This window comes from Dipteris shenzhenensis, chromosome 1 (assembly GCF_047967505.1).
Source record: "Dipteris shenzhenensis isolate YYH24624 ecotype China chromosome 1, Dip_SZ_1.0, whole genome shotgun sequence".
NCBI lineage: Eukaryota > Viridiplantae > Streptophyta > Polypodiopsida > Gleicheniales > Dipteridaceae > Dipteris > Dipteris shenzhenensis.
The window spans coordinates 7,227,135-7,248,663 of record NC_141596.1 but is presented as its reverse complement, the minus strand read 5'-3'; the positions used below and the strand labels follow the sequence as shown (position 1 = coordinate 7,248,663).

At 41.6% G+C, this 21,529-nt stretch overlaps 1 protein-coding gene across 4 annotated transcripts in view; it reads left to right on the top strand.

Annotated features, from left to right (window-relative positions):
• LOC147905313 (uncharacterized) overlaps positions 1 to 17,670 on the top strand; it is a 109,602-nt gene extending 91,932 nt beyond the window's left edge. For 2 of the 4 annotated variants that reach the window (XM_087399604.1, XM_087399530.1), the window contains 3 exons: positions 487 to 609; positions 984 to 1,069; positions 16,985 to 17,665. In XM_087399604.1, coding sequence (XP_087255730.1) covers positions 487 to 609; positions 984 to 1,069; positions 16,985 to 17,093 — 318 coding nt within the window. In that variant the 3' untranslated portion in view covers positions 17,094 to 17,665. Of the gene's footprint in view, positions 1 to 486; positions 610 to 983; positions 1,070 to 16,984 lie in introns of all 4 variants that reach the window. The other 2 variants (XM_087399691.1, XM_087399772.1) reach the window with 2 other exon arrangements.
• The last annotated feature ends 3,859 nt before the right edge of the window (positions 17,671 to 21,529 follow it).

Here is a 21,529-nt window from a genome sequence, read left to right as displayed (position 1 = left end):
AGTCAAGGGAAGGGGCATTTGTTTTTATCCAAGTGAGAGGGAGTGCTTTGAAATGCTTTTTATAGTAAGAGGTTGGGAAGGTGTTGAGGAAGGGTTAAGAGAAAAGAGGGGGGAGGGAGTGTGAGGGGTTGATGTATTGGAATAGCCATTGTTCTTGGAAAACCACATTACCAATTTGCATTGCGAAAAAGGAATACATCTTAAATTGAAGTACTTATTGTGATTTTTCATGTTCATATACGTTTGCAACTCCTTGCTTGCAATGGTTTTGAAAAAACCACAAACTACCAATTTTACTCTATTTTGCATTATGTATGAGAATTGAAGTGCTTATTGTGATTATTCATGTTCATATAAGTTTGCAACTCATTGCTTGCAATGTACCTTGCTATATTTAGTATGCATTGCTTTTAGAAAGAATGGAAATAAGCTTGTACAAATATTGAGTTGATAATGCAATTGACCCACTTTTTTCCTTATTTGCAGCCAGGGCTGCAAAACTTTGCAAAACTCTTGCCGAAACCTCTACCTCCAGTAAAAGTGGAGATTGATGAGTCGACAAGTCAAGACAATGAAAGCAAAGGCTTTGGTACTCAGTCGGCTTTTGAGGTTTATCTATCCTTCTCTCATACCTCTAGAGAAGAATAGGTAGGATATTTGAAAACTAATTTTATTAAAGCTCACTTATGATGATAATATATTGTCAATTTCAGCCCCACTTTTCTTGTTTATGGTCCTCCCCTCTTCTCTCTTGGGCCCTTGTTGCTGATAGCTCTTTCTTTGGTCAGGAAAAGCTGTTTAGAGTTAAATGTGTATTGCATCTAGACCAGTTACAGAAGGGGCTTAAGAAGTGAAGGATTCATGAAGAGATATTGGCCAAAGATGGACAACTAGCAAAATTTGATGCGTTTAATGATTCATTTTGTGCCTATGATTTTGCTATCAAATGCTTTGATATCTTATTTTTGTTTTTGATTTCACAGGATTTTATTAAAGGACAGAATGGAAATTTAAGTGAACAAGATCTACTGGATACACATATAAAGCATTTTAAGAATGTTCGCAAGAGGTAAGCTAGACTCGAAGTTTGTGTAATTGTTATAGCTGTTATCATTGGCGAGTAAGACATCTCTAGTTTAACACGTTTTTTAAAAACAAAGTACTGTAGAAGAACTAGCTAATAAAAAAGAAATAGCTACAGTAAATGTTCCTCCATAAAGCTTGCAAATATATTTTGAGACATGAATGGCGTATGCACTGGAGTTTGGAACTACCCTCTAGGTAGCCTTAGCAATTGTTCTCATTTTGTAAAGCAGAAATTCAAGAAATTTTTGAACTATGAAAACACTTTGGCTTCTAAGTGGATGCTTTATTCCCTGCACACTTGGTCTTTATTCTTCTGCACACTTTGATCCTATTTTTGGTTCTCTTGCATGCAATCATTCTGCAACTCGCCTGACTTGCTTTAAAGTTTTTGCCTTCTCATGCCACCTTCCTGTGTCTTTTGAGTCACCATGCCTTGCTCTTTTCCTCTGTTGCTTCTGCTCTACTCCATTGCAGACAGATCTGCAGATTTGGTCTGAAATTTGGGGCTTTAAGAGAATTCAGTCTTGTATCTGCTAAAATCTCTTTCTCAGATATGGCCCGGCAAAATCAGAATGATTTTCAGTTCGGTGGTCTTTCACAGGAAGACAAGTTGGATGGTACCAACTACTCCCTCTGGAGTTTTATGGTTCACAATATTCTGATTTCTTGCAATTTATGGGATTATGTGAATGGGAATGAGATCCGACCAGCAGGTATGGCACCTAATACCCCTCCTCAGCAAGGAGGTGGAAGAGGTCATGCACAGGGTGCAGTTGCAGAACAAGCTGTTGGTGCAGCTATAGCCACTACTCCGGAGTAGAAGAGATGGGATTCACGGGATGCCTTAGCTTTGTTTTGCATCTCTCTTTCAGTGAAAAGATTTATCATTCCGCATATCCCGTCGTGTAAGACCTCGAAGGCAACGTGGGATATCTTAGAAAGCATGTATGCAGCCCGGAATGATGCAAGGGTATCTTTCTTGAAAAGAGAGTTAAGTAATACACATATGGAAGAGGGTGACTCCATGTCAGTTCAACTCACAAAGCTACAGGATCTTAGAGAGCAATTATTGAACATAGATGAGATTATTCCTGATTCAGAGATGATTACTACCACTCTGAATTCTCTTCCTGAGTCTTATCTCAGCTTTCATACCTCGTTGAACTTATCAATGAGGGGGGGTGCAAGTCCTCTCACTTTTCATGAGTTGATAGGACTTCTGCTTCAGGAAGAGCAGACTTGGAAAAACTTGGCTTCACGTGCAGGTGAACAAGCTATGCTCTCAAAGTTCAAGTAAAAAACAAAGGGACAGGCAAAGACATCAGTAAATCAGCCTTCCAGTGGGTCAGGACAGCCTTCACAAAAGGCTAAAAATGATGCGAGTAAGCCCAAGAAGAAGGGTTTTTGTCATTACTGCAGAAAGCCAGGTCATCACAATTGCAGAATGCAAGAAAAGGCTTGCAAAAGAGAAGGAAAACAGCTCCGGTATGGTTGTTTCAGATTCAGCTCCTCATGCATCTAACAGTGGGGACGCTGCAGCCAACTTTGTTGGACAGGATTATGCCTTTTTATCTTGCATTTCAGATTCTAGGCTGGCTGCTCCAGATGCTCGGGATAGTACAGCCACTTGTAATGATGATACATATGCATTTTTGACTTGCAGTTATGACTCTTCTACGGATGCATCTGCTTTCAGTGTCAATGAAACACTGAACACTTGGTATTTTGACAGCGGTGCATCCAAGCATATCACTTCTAGGAAGTGCCTTTTTACTTCGTTGCATCCACCTCCTGTTGGTAAGAAAGTCACTTGTGCCAATAACTCGTCATATTCAGTACGTGGCACAAGAGAAGTTGAGCTTACTACCATTGATGGCTCAGTTTTCAGACTTTCAGATGTCTTATATGTGCCTGGTATCACCAAGAATCTTCTTTCAGTGTCCACTCTTAACAGAGCTGGATTTCAGGTCATCTTTGAGGATGACAAATGTGCTGTCCGAGACAGGGAAAATGATTATGCCTTAAGATTATCTGGTACTCTGCTGTGTGGGCTTTTTCAGCTTGATCTTTTTGAGAAAAGAGCAGCCCATGCTCTTGCAGTTTCTACCCCTACTGTTGCCATGCAAAATGCAGAATTATGGCATGCACGATATGGCCACATGCATTACAACTGCTTGATGACACTTCAGAAGCACTCTATGGTAGATGCATTGCCACCTCTTGAGATACCTCCTCCCCATGCCTATGAAGGGTGCATTTTAGGCAAGATGCATAGATTGCCCTTAGAAAAGGATGGTTCAGTTAAAGCTTTCCGCAAATTACAGCTTATACACAGTGATGTCTGTGGTCCCATGAGGACTCCATCATTGGGTGGTTCAATTTCACTTGGGTCTTTGGGCTGAAGCGCAAATTAGAAGTGTTCATGGTGTTTAAACACTTTTCAGCCATGGTTGAAAATGAAACCGGGCTCAAGATACAGACATTGCGCACATATAGAGGTGGGGAATACTTGTCTGCAGATTTTGATGCTTTTCTGAAAGGCAAGGGTATTGTGCATCAGCTCACAGTGAGGCTGACCCCTCAGCAAAATGGCAAAGCTAAGAGGAAAAATAGAACTCTTATGGAGATGGACAGATGCATTCTGAAAAGCAAACACATGCCTCACAAATTCTGGCTTGAAGGTCTCATGTGTGTCAAACATTTTAAATCGGGCTCCCACTAAGGCTTTGAAAACAAAAACTCCTTATGAGGTCTGGAATGGAAGAAAGCCTTCAGTGGATCATTTCCGAGTCTTTGGATGCCTTGCATATGCTCATGTGCTAGTTGAATTTAGGCACAAGTTGTTAGATAAGGCAATTAAGTGCATATTTGTTGGGTACAGTGCAGAAAGCAAGGGGTACCGTCTCTACAATCCTGCTACATGCAAGATCATTGTCAGTAGAGATGTGATATTTGCAGAAAATTCAGCTCACACTCGGGCTGAATTTCATATGCCTTCTTCTTCAGAGGATGTTTTTAAGGGGTTGCTACCCATTGCCTTGGGTTCCGTTGCTGATATTTCTGATGCAAATCAGAATTTACAGCCACCTCCCGATGCTTCAGTTCAGCCACAGGATGTCTTGCGACCTCCATAGGCAGTGGAACAGGTGGTGCAGCAAGAAATTGCAGACATACATGCAGCAAAAACAGTCCCAAACTGGCTGTTACAGACTCTCAGGGAGAGTAAGATTGATGCTCGATTACCTGGCAGGACTCGTAGTGCAGCAAGGCACATGGAAGGTGCTAATTCAGTGGAATCAGCATATGCAGGTACTCTTCTGGATGAGGAGGAGCCTGCAACAATAGAAGAAGCAAAGCACAATGTGCATTGGATGAATGCCATGCACGATGAGTTGCAGTCCATTAAAAAAAATCAGACTTGGGATGTTGTAGACTTGCCACCAGGTAAACATGCCATTGGCACACGATGGGCTATGCTCAGAAAAAGGGCATAGATTATGAAGAGACTTTTGCTCCTACTTCAGCCACTACATTTTTCTTTCCAGCCACATGAACAATCTGAAAATGAAAAATGGAAAGGAAGTTTGCCCATCTCATGTGCTTCTCTCACAACTTTCTCTGAGTGAGAAAGTATCGCAGCGATTGATGATCAGTTTGCACATAAAAATCAGTACCTAAAAGATAGTGCTTCCACACAGTAAGAGCATGTATTACAGCTACCAATTCTTGCTCATACACATTCATGTTGTGTTCAGCATCTCAGAGGAGCCTGCTTTCATATGCAACCACTTTGCCTTCTTGCATAAGTACTCCACCAACACTGTTGCCGCTTGCATCGTAGTGAAGAACAAAAGGCTTTCGCAAGTTTGACAAAATGATAACAGGATCAGAGCATAGCTTTTCTCTCAGCTCATTGAATGCTGCAATTTCTTTCTTCCCCCAACGGAAAGGCACTGCCTTCTTCTGCAAGGCATGTAAAGGTGAAGCTATCTCAGTAAAATAGCGTATGAAGCGCTTGTAGTATGAACACAAGCCAAGAAAACTACGGACTTCATGTAGGTTCTTCAATGGAGGCCTATTCTTGATTGCCTCTATCTTGGCAGGGTCCATCTGTGAGTATTGGGGAGAGAGAGAGCAAGAGAGAGTGAGCTGAGAGCTGAAAGCTTGAAAGCTTAGTTGCAATAGAACAGTGTGAGAGTACAACTGAAGGAGTGAGAGATAAGGTTTTCTCCTAGTGACAAAACCTTAGTAGTCACTAACCATTGTTAGTGAACTAACTGCAGTTAGGGGGAAAAACCTCTTAAAGAGGGAAAAGTACCCCTAACTAGCTTATTAAATTACATTGGTCACTGCTGAATTATATCTATAATTCTAACACCCCCCTGCAGTGCCAATGTCATGTACAAGGCTGATCAATCACCAAACGGATATAAGTTCAGGGCACTGCGAAATGCCTCAAACTTTTCACGTGGTAGTGCTTTGGTGAAAATATCTGCAACGTTGTCATGTGTGGACACAAAGACCATACTGATCTCTCCTGCATGCAACTTCTCTCTTATGTAGTGATAGTGAACCTCAATGTGCTTCGTGCGAGCATGAAACACTGGATTCTTTGCCACTGCAATGGCACTCTGACTATCAGTGAGAATTGGAGAAGGACCCTCCAATGACAGAGGAAGATCAGCAAATAGACGTCGCAGCCAGACACATTCAATTGTTGTTGTGACAGCTGCCTTGTACTCAGCTTCACATGATGAGGTAGCCACTGTAGATTGTTTCTTGCTCAGCTAGGAAATGCAAGATTTACCCAAAAAGAAACAATTGCCACTAGTGGACTGCCTAGCGTCATAATCACCAGCCCAATCTGAATCACTGTAGGCATGCATCTGCAAGTCACCCCCCTTGGGAAATAACAAGCCAAAAGACTTCGTGCCTTGCAAATAACGGATGCGCTTAATTGCTTGCCAATGCATAGTTTTTGGGCTGTGCATATACTTGCTTACCTGAGATACTCCAAACTGAATATCAGGTCTAGTGTTGCAGAGATATATGAAGCATCCAACAACCTGACTGTAAGATGTGGCATCAACTGATTCTCCTGCATCATGCATTGTGAGTTTCAGCCCTGGCTCCATGGGAGTGGCTATGGGCTTACAATCATGCATGTTAAATCTGTCTAAGCATCTCTGCACATACTTGGACTGAGACATAATAGTGCCACGTCTCTCTTGAGAGAACTGGATCCCCAAATAAAAGTGAAGCAGCCCCAAATCTGACATGTCAAAGGTGGTCTGCAAATCAGCTTTGAAATCTGTAATATTATCTTCATTGGACCTTGTGAGCAGTAAGTCATCGACATAAAGAAGGATGACTAAAATTTCCCCCCCATCCATCTTGATGTAGAGGGTGCTCTTAGTAGGACTATTGTGCAGCCCCTTGCTGGTCAAAAAGGCATGAATCTTGGCATACCATGCACGAGGGGCTTGTTTCAGCCCATACAAAGCTTTGTTTAGCTTGCATACCTGAAGTGCATTTGCTGTAATTTCAAAGCCGGGAGGTTGTTTGACATAAACCTCTTCCAGCAAGTCTCCATTTAAGAAGGCTGTTTTTATGTCCAACTGATGAACATTCCACTCAAAATGTGCAGCCATTGCAATAACAGATCGGATGGTGGTCATCCGGGATGTAGGAGCAAATGTCTCCTCATAATCTATGCCCTCTTTCTGAGCATAGCCTTTAGCAACCAGGCTTGCCTTGTATGTGTCAATGGAGCCATCTGGCTTCTGTTTCACCTTGAAAACCCATCGTGTACCAATGGCATGTTTACCTGGTGGCAAGTCGACGACATCCCAAGTCTGATTTTTCTTAATGGACTGCAACTCATTGTGCATGGCATTCATCCAATGCACATTGTCCTTTGGTTCTTCGAATGTTGCAGTCTCGTCCTCATCTAGAAGAGTTACCTGCATATGTTGATTCCACTGAATTAGCACCTTCCATGTGCCTTTTGCACTGCGAGTCCTGCCAGGTAATGGAGCATCAATCTTAGTCTCTCTGAGAGTCTGTAACAGCCAGTTTGGGACTGTTTTTGCTGCATGTATGTCTGCAATTTCTTACTGAACCACCTGTTCCACTGCCTGTGGAGGTGGCAAGACATCTTGTGGCTGAACTGGAGCATCGGGAGGTGGCTGTAAATTCTGATTTGCATCAGAAATATCAGCGGGGGAACCCAAAGCAATGGGTAGTAACCCCTCAAAAACATCCTCTGAAGAAGAAGGAATATGAAATTCAGCCTGAGTGTGGGCTGAATTTTCTGCAAATATCATATCTCTACTGACAATGATCTTGCGTGTAGCAGGATTGTAGAGACGGTACCCAATAAATATGCACTTAATTTTTTATCTGACAACTTGTGTCTAAATTCAACTGGCACATGAGCATATGCAAGGCATCCAAAGACTCGGAAATGATCCACTGAAGGCTTTCTCCCATTCTAGACCTCATAGGGAGTTTTTGTTTTCAAAGCCTTAGTGGGAGCCCGATTTAAAATGTAGTTGGCACACATTAGACCTTCAAGCCAGAATTTGTGAGGCATGTGTTTGCTTTTGAGCATACATATGTCCATCTCCATAAGAGTTCTATTTTTCCTCTTAGCTTTGCTATTTTGCTGAGGGGTCAGCCTCACTGTGAGCTGATGCACAATACCCTTGCCTTTCAGAAAAGCATCAAAATCTGTAGACAAGTATTCCCCACCTCTATCTGTGCGCAATGTCTGTATCTTGAATCCGGTTTCATTTTCAACCATGGCTGAAAAGTGTTTAAACAGCATAAACACTTCTTATTTGCGCTTCAGCCCAAAGACCCAAGTGAAATTGGAGTAATTATCAATAAAAGTAACTAAGTAGAGATGACCACCCAATGATGGAGTCCTCATGGGACCACAGACATCACTGTGTATAAGCTGTAATTTGCATACAGCTTTAACTGAACCATCCTTTTTGAAGGGAATCTATGCATCTTGCCTAAAATGCACCCTTCACAGGCATGTGGAGGAGGTATCTCAAGAGGTGGCAATGCATCAACCATAGAGTGCTTCTGAAGTGTCATCAAGCTGTTGTAATGCATGTGGCCATATCGGGCATGCCATAATTCTGCATTCTGCATGGCAGCAATAGGAGTAGAAACTGCAAGAGCATGGGTTGCTCTTTTCTCAAAAAGATCAAGCTGAAAAAGCCCACACAGCAGAGTACTAGATAATCTCAAGGCATAATCATTTTCCCTGTCTCGGACAGCACATTTGTCATCCTCAAAGATGACCTGAAATCCAGCCCTGTTAAGAGTGGACACTGAAAGAAGATTCTTGGTGATACCAGGCACATATAAGACATCTGAAAGTCTGAAAACTGAGGCATCAATGGCAGTAAGCTCAACTTCTCCTGTGCCACGTATTGAATATGACGAGTTATTGGCACAAGTGACTTTCTTACCAACGGGAGGTGGATGCAAGGAAGTAAAGAGACACTTCCTAGAAGTGATATGCTTGGATGCACCGCTGTCAAAATACCAAGTATTCAGTGTTTCATTGACACTGAAAGCAGATGCATCCGTAGAAGAGTCATAAATGCAAGTCAAAAATGCATATGTATCATCATTACAAGTGGTTGTACTATCCTGAGCATCTGCAGCAGCCAGCCTAGAATCTGAAATGCAGGATAAAAAGGCATAATCTTGTCCAACAAAGTTGGCTGCAGCATCCCCACTGTCAGATGCATGAGGAGCTGAATCTGAAACAGCCATACCGGAGCTGTTTTTCTTCTCTTTTGCAAGCCTTTTCCTACATTCTGCAATGTGATGACTTGGCTTTTTGCAGTAATGACAAAAACCCTTCTTCTTGGGCTTACTTGCATCATTTTTAGCCTTTTGTGAAGGCTGTCCTGACGCACTGGAAGGCTGATTTACTGATGTCTTTGCCTATCCCTTTGTTTTTGACTTGAACTTTGAGAGCATAGCTTGTTCACCTGCACATGAAGCCAAGTTTTTCCAGGTTTGCTCTTCTTGAAGAAGAAGTCCTATCAACTCATGAAAAGTGAGAGGATTTGCACCCCCCCTCAATGATAAGTTCAGCGAGGTATGAAAGTTGAGATAAGACTCAAAAAGGGAATTTAGAGTGGTAGTAATCATCTCTGAATCAGGAATAATCTCATCTATGTTCAATAATTGCTCTTTGAGATCGTGTAGCTTTGTGAGGTGGAGTGACATGGAGTCACCCTCTTCCATATGTGTATTACTTAACTCTCCTTTCAAGAAAGATACCCTTGCATCATTCCGGGCTGCATACATGCTTTCTAAAATATCCCACGCTGCCTTCGAGGTCTTACACGACCGGATATGCGGAATGATAAATCTTTTCACTGAAAGAGAGATGCATGACAAAGCTAAGGCATCGCGTGAATTCCATCTCTTCTACTCTGAGTAGTGGCTATAGCTGCATCAACAACTAGTTCTGTAACTGCACCCTGTGCACGACCTCTTCCACCTCCTTGCTGAGGAGGGGTATTAGGTGCCATACCTGCTGGTCGGATCTTACCCCCATTCACATAATCCCATAAATTGCGAGAAATCAGAATATTGCGTACCATAAAACTCGAGAGGGAGTAGTTGGTACCATCCAACTTGTCTTCCTATGAAAGACCACCGAACTGGAAATCATTCTGATTTTGCTGGGCCATATCCGAGAAAGAGATTTTAGCAGATACAAGACGGAATTTCCTTACTTGGAATGAAATGCACAACTGCCAAAAAACATAGCCAAGCACTGGCTGTAAATGCAACTCAGATTTCTGCACTTGCACTGTCAGAAATCTGTCCAAGCATCAAAAACTCTCCAGAATCTGCGAACAGTGCTGTAAAACACTTCAAGAAAGACAGTATGAATTGAAATCTCCAAAATTGCTCTCCCAACACAAAAGCTCCAAAATAGGCCCGAAATTGCAACCAGAAAGGGGCAAATTGATCAAAAGTCCCAAATGTTGCAAGAATTTCACTCTGTTTGCAAAAGCCTGAAATTTCACTGCGAAATTGCAGTGTAATTACAAAATCCCCAAAATATTTCAAGAAATTGTATTGCAAAATTGAAAGCCTCAAATTTCGAGCTTGAAATTGAGTCAGATTTCACCCAAATAGCTATTCTCCTGCAAAAGCCCCAATTTCTTGGCCAATCTTTGCAATATGCTTGCAATGTGTGTCAAAAAATGGACAAAAGCCCCAAATCTAACAAATTGCCCAATTCACAGATTGTGCTCAAATCTGTCCAAAGATTGCTCTGCCAAACAAGCAAAGTGTACCTACCAAATGACCAATCTTGAAGAGTGCCTGTACGGATGGGCTGCAAGCAAATAGTACTGATGTACGGAATCTGTATGGACAACTCAGCGCAAGTATCCGAGGTGTACGAACTGAGCTTGGTGAGGCTGTACGGCAAAGTACGGATGTACGGTGCAGAGATGTATGACGACCTGTACGGAAACATGTAGGACGATGTACGGAAGCAGGAATGGACAATGTACAGAACCATGTACGGTTGGTACGCGTATGTACGTACGGCGACCTTATGGCATGTACGACTGGTACGGCGTTGATGCAAGTAAGGTTGGTACGGCGCTGCAGTACAGACATCGACTGTTGTACGGCGTGCAATAGAGAAGATGTACGGCGAACGTACGGAGCGTCAAGGAAGGAAGCGTAGGTACGGACGATCACGATTAGTTTGGACAGCATAGGTACTGCAGATCAGTACGGACAGCGAGCGATTGGAGCAGGGAGATGTTGGGCTGGAGCTAGAGGCAGAGAGCAAGAGCTTAAGGGAGCAGGGAGCACGGAGCTCTTGAACTTGCTCTGATACCAAATGTGAGTATTGGGGAGAGAGAGAGAGCAAGAGAGAGTGAGCTGAGAGCTGAAAGCTTGAAAGCTTAGTTGCAATAAAAGAGTGTGAGAGTACAACTGAAAGAGTGAGAGATAAGGTTTTGTCCTAGTGACAAAACCTTAGTAGTCACTAACCATTGTTAGTGAAATAACTGCAGTTAGGGGGAAAAACCTCTTAAAGAGGGAAAAGTGCCCCTAACTAGCTTATTAAATTACATTGGTCACTGCTGAATTATATCTATAATTCTAACACCATCCTTACTCCATCCCGTGAGATGATGTGTTCCAAGAAATGGATCTCTGGCATGAAGAACTCACTCTTTTTAGTAACTAGTGTTTCTTGAGCTCTGCAAATACAACTGCCAAGTGTTACCTATGCTCCTCTTCATCTTTCGAGTGCACAATAATGTCATCAAAGAATGTACCCATAAACTTTGTGTGCTCTTTGAAAATGCTATCCATCTTGCGATTGAAGGTAGCAGGAGCATTAGTTAGACCAAATGGCATGACAAGAAACTCATAGAGCCCAAAAGTAGTCTTGAAGGCAGTCTTGTGTACATCTTTGGGCCTGATTCGTATCTGATGGTAACCACTCTTCAAGTCAATGCGACTGAAGATGGCTGATCCCTCTAATCGATCCAAGATGTCATCAATGCGTGGAATAGGAAATCGATTCTTGATAGAGATCTTATTCAAAGCCCTGTAGTGAATACACATTCTCCGAGATCCATCCTTCTTCTGCACAAGTAGGACGGGAGAACAATATGGAGAAAAGCTTGGCTGAATCAGCCCCTTCTGTAGCAATTCATTCACCTGACACATGATCTCCTCTTGCTGTGCCGCACTCACCTTGTATGGTGGTTGATTTGGTGGAGAGCTGCTAGGAATGACGTCAATGGTATGATCTTCTGGCCTCTTAGGAGGTAACTCCTCTGGGAGTTCATTTGAGAAACAATCTTGAAACTGAAATAAAAACTCAGTTTGCTGTTTTTCCAGCTTGGAGAAATTAGATTCATCCTCTACTGGTTTCTTTTCTTTTACAAATATCCAATACGCTGAAAGATGCTTTTTCATCATGGAAGAAATCGCCGAAGCGGATACAATTGGGATTGATTCCCCTTTCATGTTTACATCTATGACTTGGGTTTTACCCCTATAAGTCAAGGTAAGCTTCTTATCATGTGTATCAATGATAGCATGAACATGGTACATTCAAGACATCCCCAGGAAAACATCACACTCAGGTAAAGGCATCACATAATAATCCTCATAATCCACATAGCCTTGAACGTGAATCCGTAGCTTCCCTATGATAGGAGTGACAGGGGTACTGAGCTCCGGATTAGCCATGTTGGCCTCACAAAGAGGGCCAATCTCCTCTGGTCGAAGACCCAATTGAGATGCAAGTTCATGAGTGATAAAATTTGCTTTGGCCTGTGAGTCAAAGAAGTACAAACAATGTTGATCCCGTAGCTTGCCCCATACTCTGCACATCTTTGTCTTCTTCTCATCATGCTCACCCCCAATGATATCAGGAATGTGGCCAGCACTTGGCTTGGGTTTCTTTGCCTCTGGGGTCCTCTTTGGTGCCTTGATTAGACTCAGCCCGAGTTGCTGCAAGTTCTTTTCTCTTCTTGTTAGCACAATCTGCTGCCCTATGACCAATCTCTTTGTAGAGTAAACACTTCCCTTCAGCAAACAATTTATTCCTCTCTTCAGAGGTAAGAGAAGAGGGCTGCTGTTTTCTTCTTTGACTTGCCACAAACTTTGATTTGAAAGGTACTTTTCCAGCTTGCTGTGTTTTCTTTGGCTCCTCCTTGAAGTTGCTTTTGAAGCTTGAGACTCTACCTTGCATGAGTGAGTAAGCTGTGTTTGCATTCTCTATCAACTGTGACATGCTGGAAATGTGTGTCTTTGTATAGTAGTCCCTTAGCTCTTTAGGAAGACCACAACAATACTTTTCAACCTGCTCTGAAAAGGGACTTTCTAGTAGGAGCTCATAGGCAGAAGTGCATCCCAAAACTTCTTGTTGTAGTCTTCTAGATTCTTGCATTCCCTAGCATTCAAGTTATGCCACTGAGTCATGACATCCACTTCAAGTGTAGTGGTGAGCCATGTGGCTGAGAATACCTTCTTGAAATCAACCCATGTAGCAAGTGTCTGCCTTTGAAGAAGAAGACTAGACCACCATTGCATCACATTACGTTTGAGGAATGTGGCTGCCTTCTGATTTTCGTGGACTCTTCGAAGTAACCTCCAACAAAAGCCAAGTCAAATAGCTGCAAAAAGGTTGAGTGTGAGACACCATGGGACTGCCTCCCTGCGTTCCAAGTTGTATCCCCACATTAACATACAAAGAATTTGGGGCTGGCTGTGAGGTCATGGCCTGAAATTGCTGCAAAAAGGTTGAGTGTGAGACACCATGGGACTGCCTCCCTGCATTCCAAGTTGTATCCCCACATTAACATACAAAGAATTTGGGGCTGGCTGTGAGGTCATGGCCTGAAATATAGATCCTCCTTCAATGTGAGTTGGCTGAACCACATACTGTGGTTGGGCTTGCTGCCCTTGCTGCACATTCTGAGCATTGCTACCATGCTCATTCCCATTTGGTCCTTGCCTCTATGGCATTGCAAGTGGTTGTACTACTGGTGTCTGTGGCTGTCCCTCATGCATTTGTGGATCCTGGATGGGTTGTGCCTCTGCCCTCCGCATTAAAGCTGGATTATGTACAATCTCAACAAAGCTCTGAGTTAAAACTTGCAACACAGAAGCCATCTGAGTTTGCATCACTACCATAGCATTTGGCTGTACACTTGGGTCTGCACCCAATGCAACTGTACCAACAGGGTTATGCACTTGTGGAGCTGGCTGCCCCAATGCATCAACCTGAGTATTCTGCCCTTCATGGGCTGCATCTTGCTCTCTTATTCCAGGGTGTGCTCCCCTTATCTGTTGCTCTGGCTCAGACTTTGAGTTTGCATCATAATCAAGCCTTATATGCTCCATATCCAAGACAATGGGTGGCTGTACCAAGAAAACAATCATCAAATGCTTTCTCTATCCAAGCTGCCCAAGGACTCCTCTCAATGATTTAATGAGTGTCCCGGTGACAGAACCACTATAATTGGCCTTTGGCTGACAAAGGGCAGTATAACTGACACTAGTATCTCACAACTCTGAAATACAGGCAACATCTACCATTGCCATTGCCCAAAAACAATAATTAGAGCATATAACTTCACAGCATAGCATCACTGAATCATTCAAAACAAGGGAGGCTAGAATGCCCCTACTCAAAAGCATGCGTAGTGACACCTGTTGGCCCCAACACTTGGCACCCCTTGCGGTATTTATTTGATTGCTGGTTAGCTCAAATACAAGGGACTCCCTTCAAGAGCTCACCCGCAGGTGCAACCCAATACAATGCCAACCCGTGGTTGTGCCCGTGACCAACTCCCAGTGCTATTCTCTTGGTTCCCCTCAGTAGCCATGCACAACACACGTAGAACAACCTGACAACCTGCCAAGTAATGCATCCACATAAATCAAAGCCATTATTGAGCCCAAGGCTTGCCTCTGCACCCTCAGGAAGAGAGTATCACAACCAGTGCCCCAATCCTCTCCTGGGCCAACAGGCAGGGCATCCAACCTCGCAGAAACTCAGCAAGAATGACAGTAGCACAGAGAAGAAGGAGAAGACAAGAATTTGGCCAACAAACGGAGCCTGTTTCAGCTCGAAACAGCCCCAGAAGATGGTTGAACAGCAGACAGCAGACTTTGGTAAGGAGGGAGCTGCTCTTGACTGACTTCCAGCACCAACAAAGGTCAAAAGAAAGAGTGTCCAGCAAGCTGTAGCAAATCCACCATGATTGCATCCACCAGAATGGAGTTTTCAACCCACAAACACCTCAGATCTTAGTGCACCTTGCACCAGACAGGAGCTAGGAGTGAGGTGCCCAAGATTATGGCCTCAGATGTAGGAAAGGAGGACTTTTGTCATGAAGAAAGTCAAGAAAACCTTCAGAAAAGGCCCATCATGAAGGCGTCTAGGTCCAAGGAGCATGCCAGCAGTCGGAAACACCAAGGGGAGGAGAATTGTCGTGAAGAAAGCTTCAAAATCCACTTCAGCCAGCAAGAGGAGAGCTGCAAAAATCTGCCATCTTCAAAATGAGTGACCTCTGGTAGGGGAGAAGGCCCAGAACAGCAAGGAAGGCAAGGGAGAGGCTCCAAGGCCTTCTAGGTGCTTCTAGAGGTGAAACACGGGTGCCACAAGGCAAGCAGAGAGGCCACACAAGCTCCACACACAGACACATGGCATATGGGGCGTGGGGTTTTAATGCCCCTAGGGGGGTCAGTTGGCAAACCATGAACCAATGACCCTAGTTTATAGGATCTCTAGTTGGTCAATTTTTAAAGGATGACCCCAGTGAACCAAACCAATGACCTTAGAAACTGGAACCACTCTAATAGCACTAGGAGTTGCACTTGTTGCACATGAAATCATAGGTACCCTTTGGATATTAACTAGTGCCCCCAGCCTGGCACCCCTAGGCCAAATTCAGTGACAGTTAGTTTAGACACTTCACCATTACCATCACGTCCCCGTGACAAATCTCCAAGGAGACTTGGTCTTACTAAAGTTTGAAAAAGCACGACTAAGAAAGATGGAAGGAAAAGAGGAAGTATACCCAAAGTTATCTCCTAGGTATTATGGACCATTCAGAGTTAGTGAGGCCATAAATGAAGTCGCTTTTCGACTAGAGCAGCCCGAGCCTTGAAAGATTCACAATGCTTTTCATGTGAGTCTTCTATAGAACCCAGAGAACCAGTTCAAGAAGAGCTACTTGAAATGGAAGAGATGAGGGGATCCTCCAACCATAATAAATTGTATATCATACAGAGAAGAAAGAACCCAGAGGCAAGGTTATTTGTAGATACCTTGTCAAGTTTAAGAATTAATCGACACTTGATGCCAAGTCGGTAGATGAGGAATTCTTCTTAGAGTATCCTCAAGTTCTACAGTTCCATCAAGAAGCTTTTCAGTTGAGGACAATTGTTTAGAAGCCGAGGGGATGCCACCATTTGGGACTTCTCCTAAGAAAATAAAGAGTAATCTTTATTGGAATTGCCTTCGGTCAAAGAATGGTGAAGTTTCCAGAGTTTGGAGAGGATCTCCTTTCTTCTCTGAGTCTTCTTTAGGGTTGAGGTTGACAAAATATGAAGAGGGGAGAGGAGATGAGTGGAGATGAGGAGAGAGGGCACAGCTAGAGAGCACACCACAAATGACTAACTGCACACTACAAAGTCTTTTAGGGTTTCCTAATAGAGCTTGGGATCTAATGTTCCTCAAAGAACAAATAATCACCGGGTTGCTTGATCTTTCATAACCATAACTAAAGCAAGTGATGTCAGAAGGGTGAGGTCAAAGCTGCACCCTATTATTACAGCGCTGTGCTCTGCTCCAACGTAGAGGTACAAAAAGATTTATGGTTCCCAGATTGGGTAGTTAGTCTCAAACTATGCTGCCCAATTCAGGACCTGGGATGATTCCCAGTCCCCAGCCACCATCCGAAAGAAAAAGGGCGGGGAAGAGGGGGGTGGGTCAACCAAATGTGTGCAGCAAGTAGTTTTTCTCCTCAATATAAATTTACCTGATTTTGTGATCGTATTCATCAAATCATTCTGGCTTCAATGCTTGGAAAGACTTTCAAAAAGAATATACAAAATGTAATTAAAATTTGGAGGACGTGAATGTTTACTTGTCTTGTGATTCCATTTGGGGTTTTGTGCTCTTTACATGTAAATGTATGGCTTATTTCCTTTCACTCATAGCCAAACTCATTATTCAGTCTCTTTTTAACAAAGATATCCTTGAGTTTGAATGTTGTCAGTGCACATCTAGTATGATGTTATCATACTACCTGTTTTTGGTGTCAGCCTTTTTAACTGAATGATAACATGTGTTTTTTTTCAGGTCAAAAGAGCAACAAAAACAGAGGATAGAGAGATACAAACTACGCTTGTCTCTACTGCTGCAACCTAGTCCGCATCAACATAAAGTTGATGGCTCGTTTAATTTTTAGGTGGTCTGCAACAGTCTGCATCAAATATGTGAAATTTGTCTTAACCTTGTACGAGTTCAAACTGATGACCGAAAGGATGTAGATAAAAGTTTAAGATAAAGCTGACTCCATGAATGGTGTCTGCGAATTGGACGTAGACTACAAGAGGTTGTTCGGGAGAGAGGTGCAAGGTAAGGCTGAGATCTTGGATGGAATATTATCCACTACAATGGAAGGTTATGAGAGTTGTGCTTTACATGGGTTTAGGAGTTCACTTGTCTTAGTGCTAAGGAAGGCAAGAGATCTTATCTTTAGGGATTTGTTGGGGAATAATTAGCGCGATCTCAAACCTGTCACTTCTCATGACCTTGAGTTTTCTGGCAGTTTCTCCCTCAACCATTGTCTGTGAACTCTTTACAAAGTTACTGAACAGCTTCTGTACATCTCGGATATGCATGTCCTCATGTAATGCAGTGAGGAGTCCAGAAAATGAGCTGTTTCAGCATTGATAACATAATTGATACTCCGTTTATCCCTTGCTCAGGTGGCAGATTAGACGAGAGCCCAAACACAGGCCTATTCAACTAATTCTTGAATGTTTTTCCAAAGCCTTCCTTGCTTTCATGCTTTTCTTGGACCTTCGTTTCCACTAATTGTCCATAAATACTCAGGTCACGTGACTACAATAAGTTCGTATCACAAATTGAGGGCCTTTAGACTCTGATTCTTTCTTGTCCTCAGTTGAATGAACCATAATTACATGGGTCTCATGTTGCTGCAGGAATAATGCTAAAAAATCAAAGTAGAACTTGGCGGGAGAATCCCAACAACAGGGAAGGCTAGATGCCTGACCTGGCTCGTCTCAGATAGCCAAAGGAACTGAGTCATTAAATATATATTGGGAACTAGTTCCTTTTGTAGTTGTAATGGAAGCATGTGAAGCTCCGAGGACTTCTGTGTTTGTCTGCTTTAGTAGGAAAACATATCAAGCTTTTGATTAATACTTCTAATGAATGCATGTGTTTTTGTGTCCTGCTGCTTCTATGCAGCAGTATTGAGGTTTGGCATAGTGTATATAGAAATGCATGCATTCATCTTTTAAGGTATAGATAGAGCCTGATCTTTAAGTTGCTCACAGCTAGTTTCTGAATGCTACAGATTTAAAGTCATTTAAAGAATTCCAATCCCTTTGGACATTTGTTTGTTTTATGTGCATGATATTCTTAAAGGCACTAGGATTGAAATCAATTTGTTGATTAGTTCATTGATAATAACACATAATAGTGTTTATGTATGGTCTAATATTAGCTCATTGCTAGGATGCCGACAAAATTATAAAGAGTAGTTTACAATATATAGGACGCAAATTCATTTGGATTTATAACTTTTATCAATTTAAAGATTAAACTTAAGAACATATACAACAAGTTTGATATCAAAATATTAAAATATTCATGATGGAGTTTAATATACAAAATTTGATGTATTACAAGTATGGGAGTGAAAGGAACCAAGGAAATAAACTAATGGTATGTACATAAAAGGTTGCATCTTCAACCAAGTCCATTTTGCCAAATAATTCTATCTCTAGCTCTATTCCCAACTCACCTATATCATCAGGATCTATCCTACCTAAGACTCGATCCTCTTCAAGCCCTTCAATATATCATGATCCTTAATAATATACCAATTGGGTGATTCATGAGACATTCATTCTTCCCCAATGTCATGTTCTCCACCTTCTCGCCCCATATCATGATCTTCATATTCTTCCCTAGATCTATTAGCATCAACTAATTGCATTGCATCTCAATATCAACATCTCTATCTTCGAAAGTCGGTTTACTTTGAGGAGCCACTTGGACCACAAACCACCATCTTGGATTTGAACAATCTAGATGAAAGACCACCTTTGTTGAAAAAAAATGACATTAAGTATTTTAACTTACACTTAAATATGTATGAACGTATATACTTCTATTGTTTTAAAAGAAGGGCATTAGCTTAATTCAATTGTGTCTACTTGTTCATAGCGTTCAAGAAGAACAAAAATATCACTTTCACTGGTCCAAAGTTTGGTGGAATCTATGACGTGACATGTCTTTGGGGAGAACAATGGATATTGTTGAGTCCTATTATGTGCTCTAAATATCATCCTTATATTTACTCTTTCTGTTTTGACCTTTTCATATTTTTTAATCCACACTATCCTTGTGTCTTTGTCACCAACCAAATGTGCTCAAATAGAAGCCCCCACATTCTTAAAGTTATGCAACAGAACTAAGAGATGATTGATCTACAATTGATCCCAATAAGAAAGCTTATGAAATATTAATGCCAATGCTTTAAGATGCAATAAGATTTTAATTAAGAGGCTAGGAGAAGAGCATGTGAAACAACTTTTCAAGACAATAAGGTCAATAAAACCAATAGCATGGATCTATTGCTTGACAACATTGCTTGTGTGAATGACGAAACAAAAAATAAGTTATATTCTCGTAATTTTCAACTTGTGTTTAACATGATCTTTATTTTAATAACCATTGGATGCCAAATGCACATCATGTATATCCAAGACGCTAAATGTGAGAGTGAATGCTACTGGCAAAACTGCAACTTTGACAAGCATGGCTACATGCATATCTTTTTTTACATTTTAAAAACCTATTTCTTTTATTATGTGTCCAATAATATGTTTAGTTGTCTAGATCAAAAATAATATACGCACAATGTTTACCACAACAAAAGGCCTCTAAAGTTTTGAATGCTCTCCTATCCTATAGACATTTAAAAAATATTGGGATAGACCATGGCGTCCTATGTCTAGATGTACTTGGTTCAATAACTTTATAGTATCTAAATTTATGATGCTCAAGTTGTCCCTGACAATGTGGAATAGATTGCAACTTGTATATTCATGAAGAACATTTGAAATGTTCAATTATTTGTATCTTAGTTTATCACCTTTGTGTTATTATAATTAACCATATCAGCAAGTATGCTCAATAGTTATACCTAATTGATTCAAGCTTTCAGGAGGTCCTACTAGTGAAGGTATAACTCAACTATATGATAATATAGCTCCTATTTTCAACATAATTTAGTAGAAAACCAACAATTGGAAAATAAATAATATTTCAATAATATGGTGGTATAGATAAGAAAAATTGATATTTTTATAAGTCTAAGTAGATTCTTTTTATGTCTGTGGGACATGAATAAATAAGACTTGCAAGGGCCATGATTGCTAACTTCAAGAAGGCCCATGATCAATTGCTTAAGTGTGGGAAGAATGCTAAGAAGACTTTAGTTGCTACTCATGATTCCACTACTAGTGTCATTGAACATTCTTCTACCATGGTTAAGATAAGGATCAATGTTTGCTTGGGTGTAGCCGTTTTTTGTGAGGTTCATGGTATTTTTTTAAACTATTAATTTCACTCTGATTACACTATAGAAACTTTGCTCCCCTTTTCGATGGCAGGCTAAGAGCATGAATTAAGAAAGGGGACCCCTTAATGCAAAATATATAAAGAATCGTGGGACTCCAAGAGGGGTTTCACGTGACCCAACCAATTAAGATAAATACATTTTCTTTAGTTTAATTAAGAGTGGCTATAGCCACGACTAAAATAACTCCAAGAACCAGTGCGATGGTTGCACCAAGTGAACATTAGCACGGTGGTTGCAAATCTAGATCAGGAAAACAAAGCTACACGTAGATGACAAGTGGCGAGCTATGGGTAGATGACAAGATAGATTGTGGATAGTTTGATGCACAAAGATGCATCATAGAGACTGCATAGAGGGAAGAATTTCTCATGTAGTGACATGTGTCAAGCTCTGCAGGTGTTCTGAGCAACAAGTTTTGATAGATATCATCTCATTATTATGCCAGTAAGGTAATCATTACAACGGGAAAAACTTTGGTAAGAGCACAAGTCCGCCCGAAATTCAAACTATTACTCACCAATGTTTTATGTTGCGTTTCACAATTGGCTACACCTGATCACACATCGACCCATAATATTACTTTCTCACATGCTGGTGGTGCCAACTCTCAAGCACCTCCCATTGGTGGTCCCCTTACTACCCATTTTAGTGTAACTGATGTTGATGTACCTCAAAGTGATGTCATTCTTCCGCATGCTACTTATCCTCCTAGTGTCCAACTTCCTGCTACTCCTACTAGTGTACAATTTGCTATTACTCGTACTAGTGGGCAGGTTGCTATTATTCCTGTTGAGGGTCCGGATGTACCCAAGAATGCTGCAGTCCATCTCTGTGCTAGTGCTCCTTCATGTGTACGGGTTGCTGTGTTTTTTGTTGTTGGCCTTGTGGCACTTCCTCCCTGTTTATCCTCTTAATATATTATGTCAAAGAAGAGAATGCCTCTCTTGATTTTAGATTCTAATGGTGGTTAAAGTCAAGGAAGAATATCTTTAGTGATTTTTGGC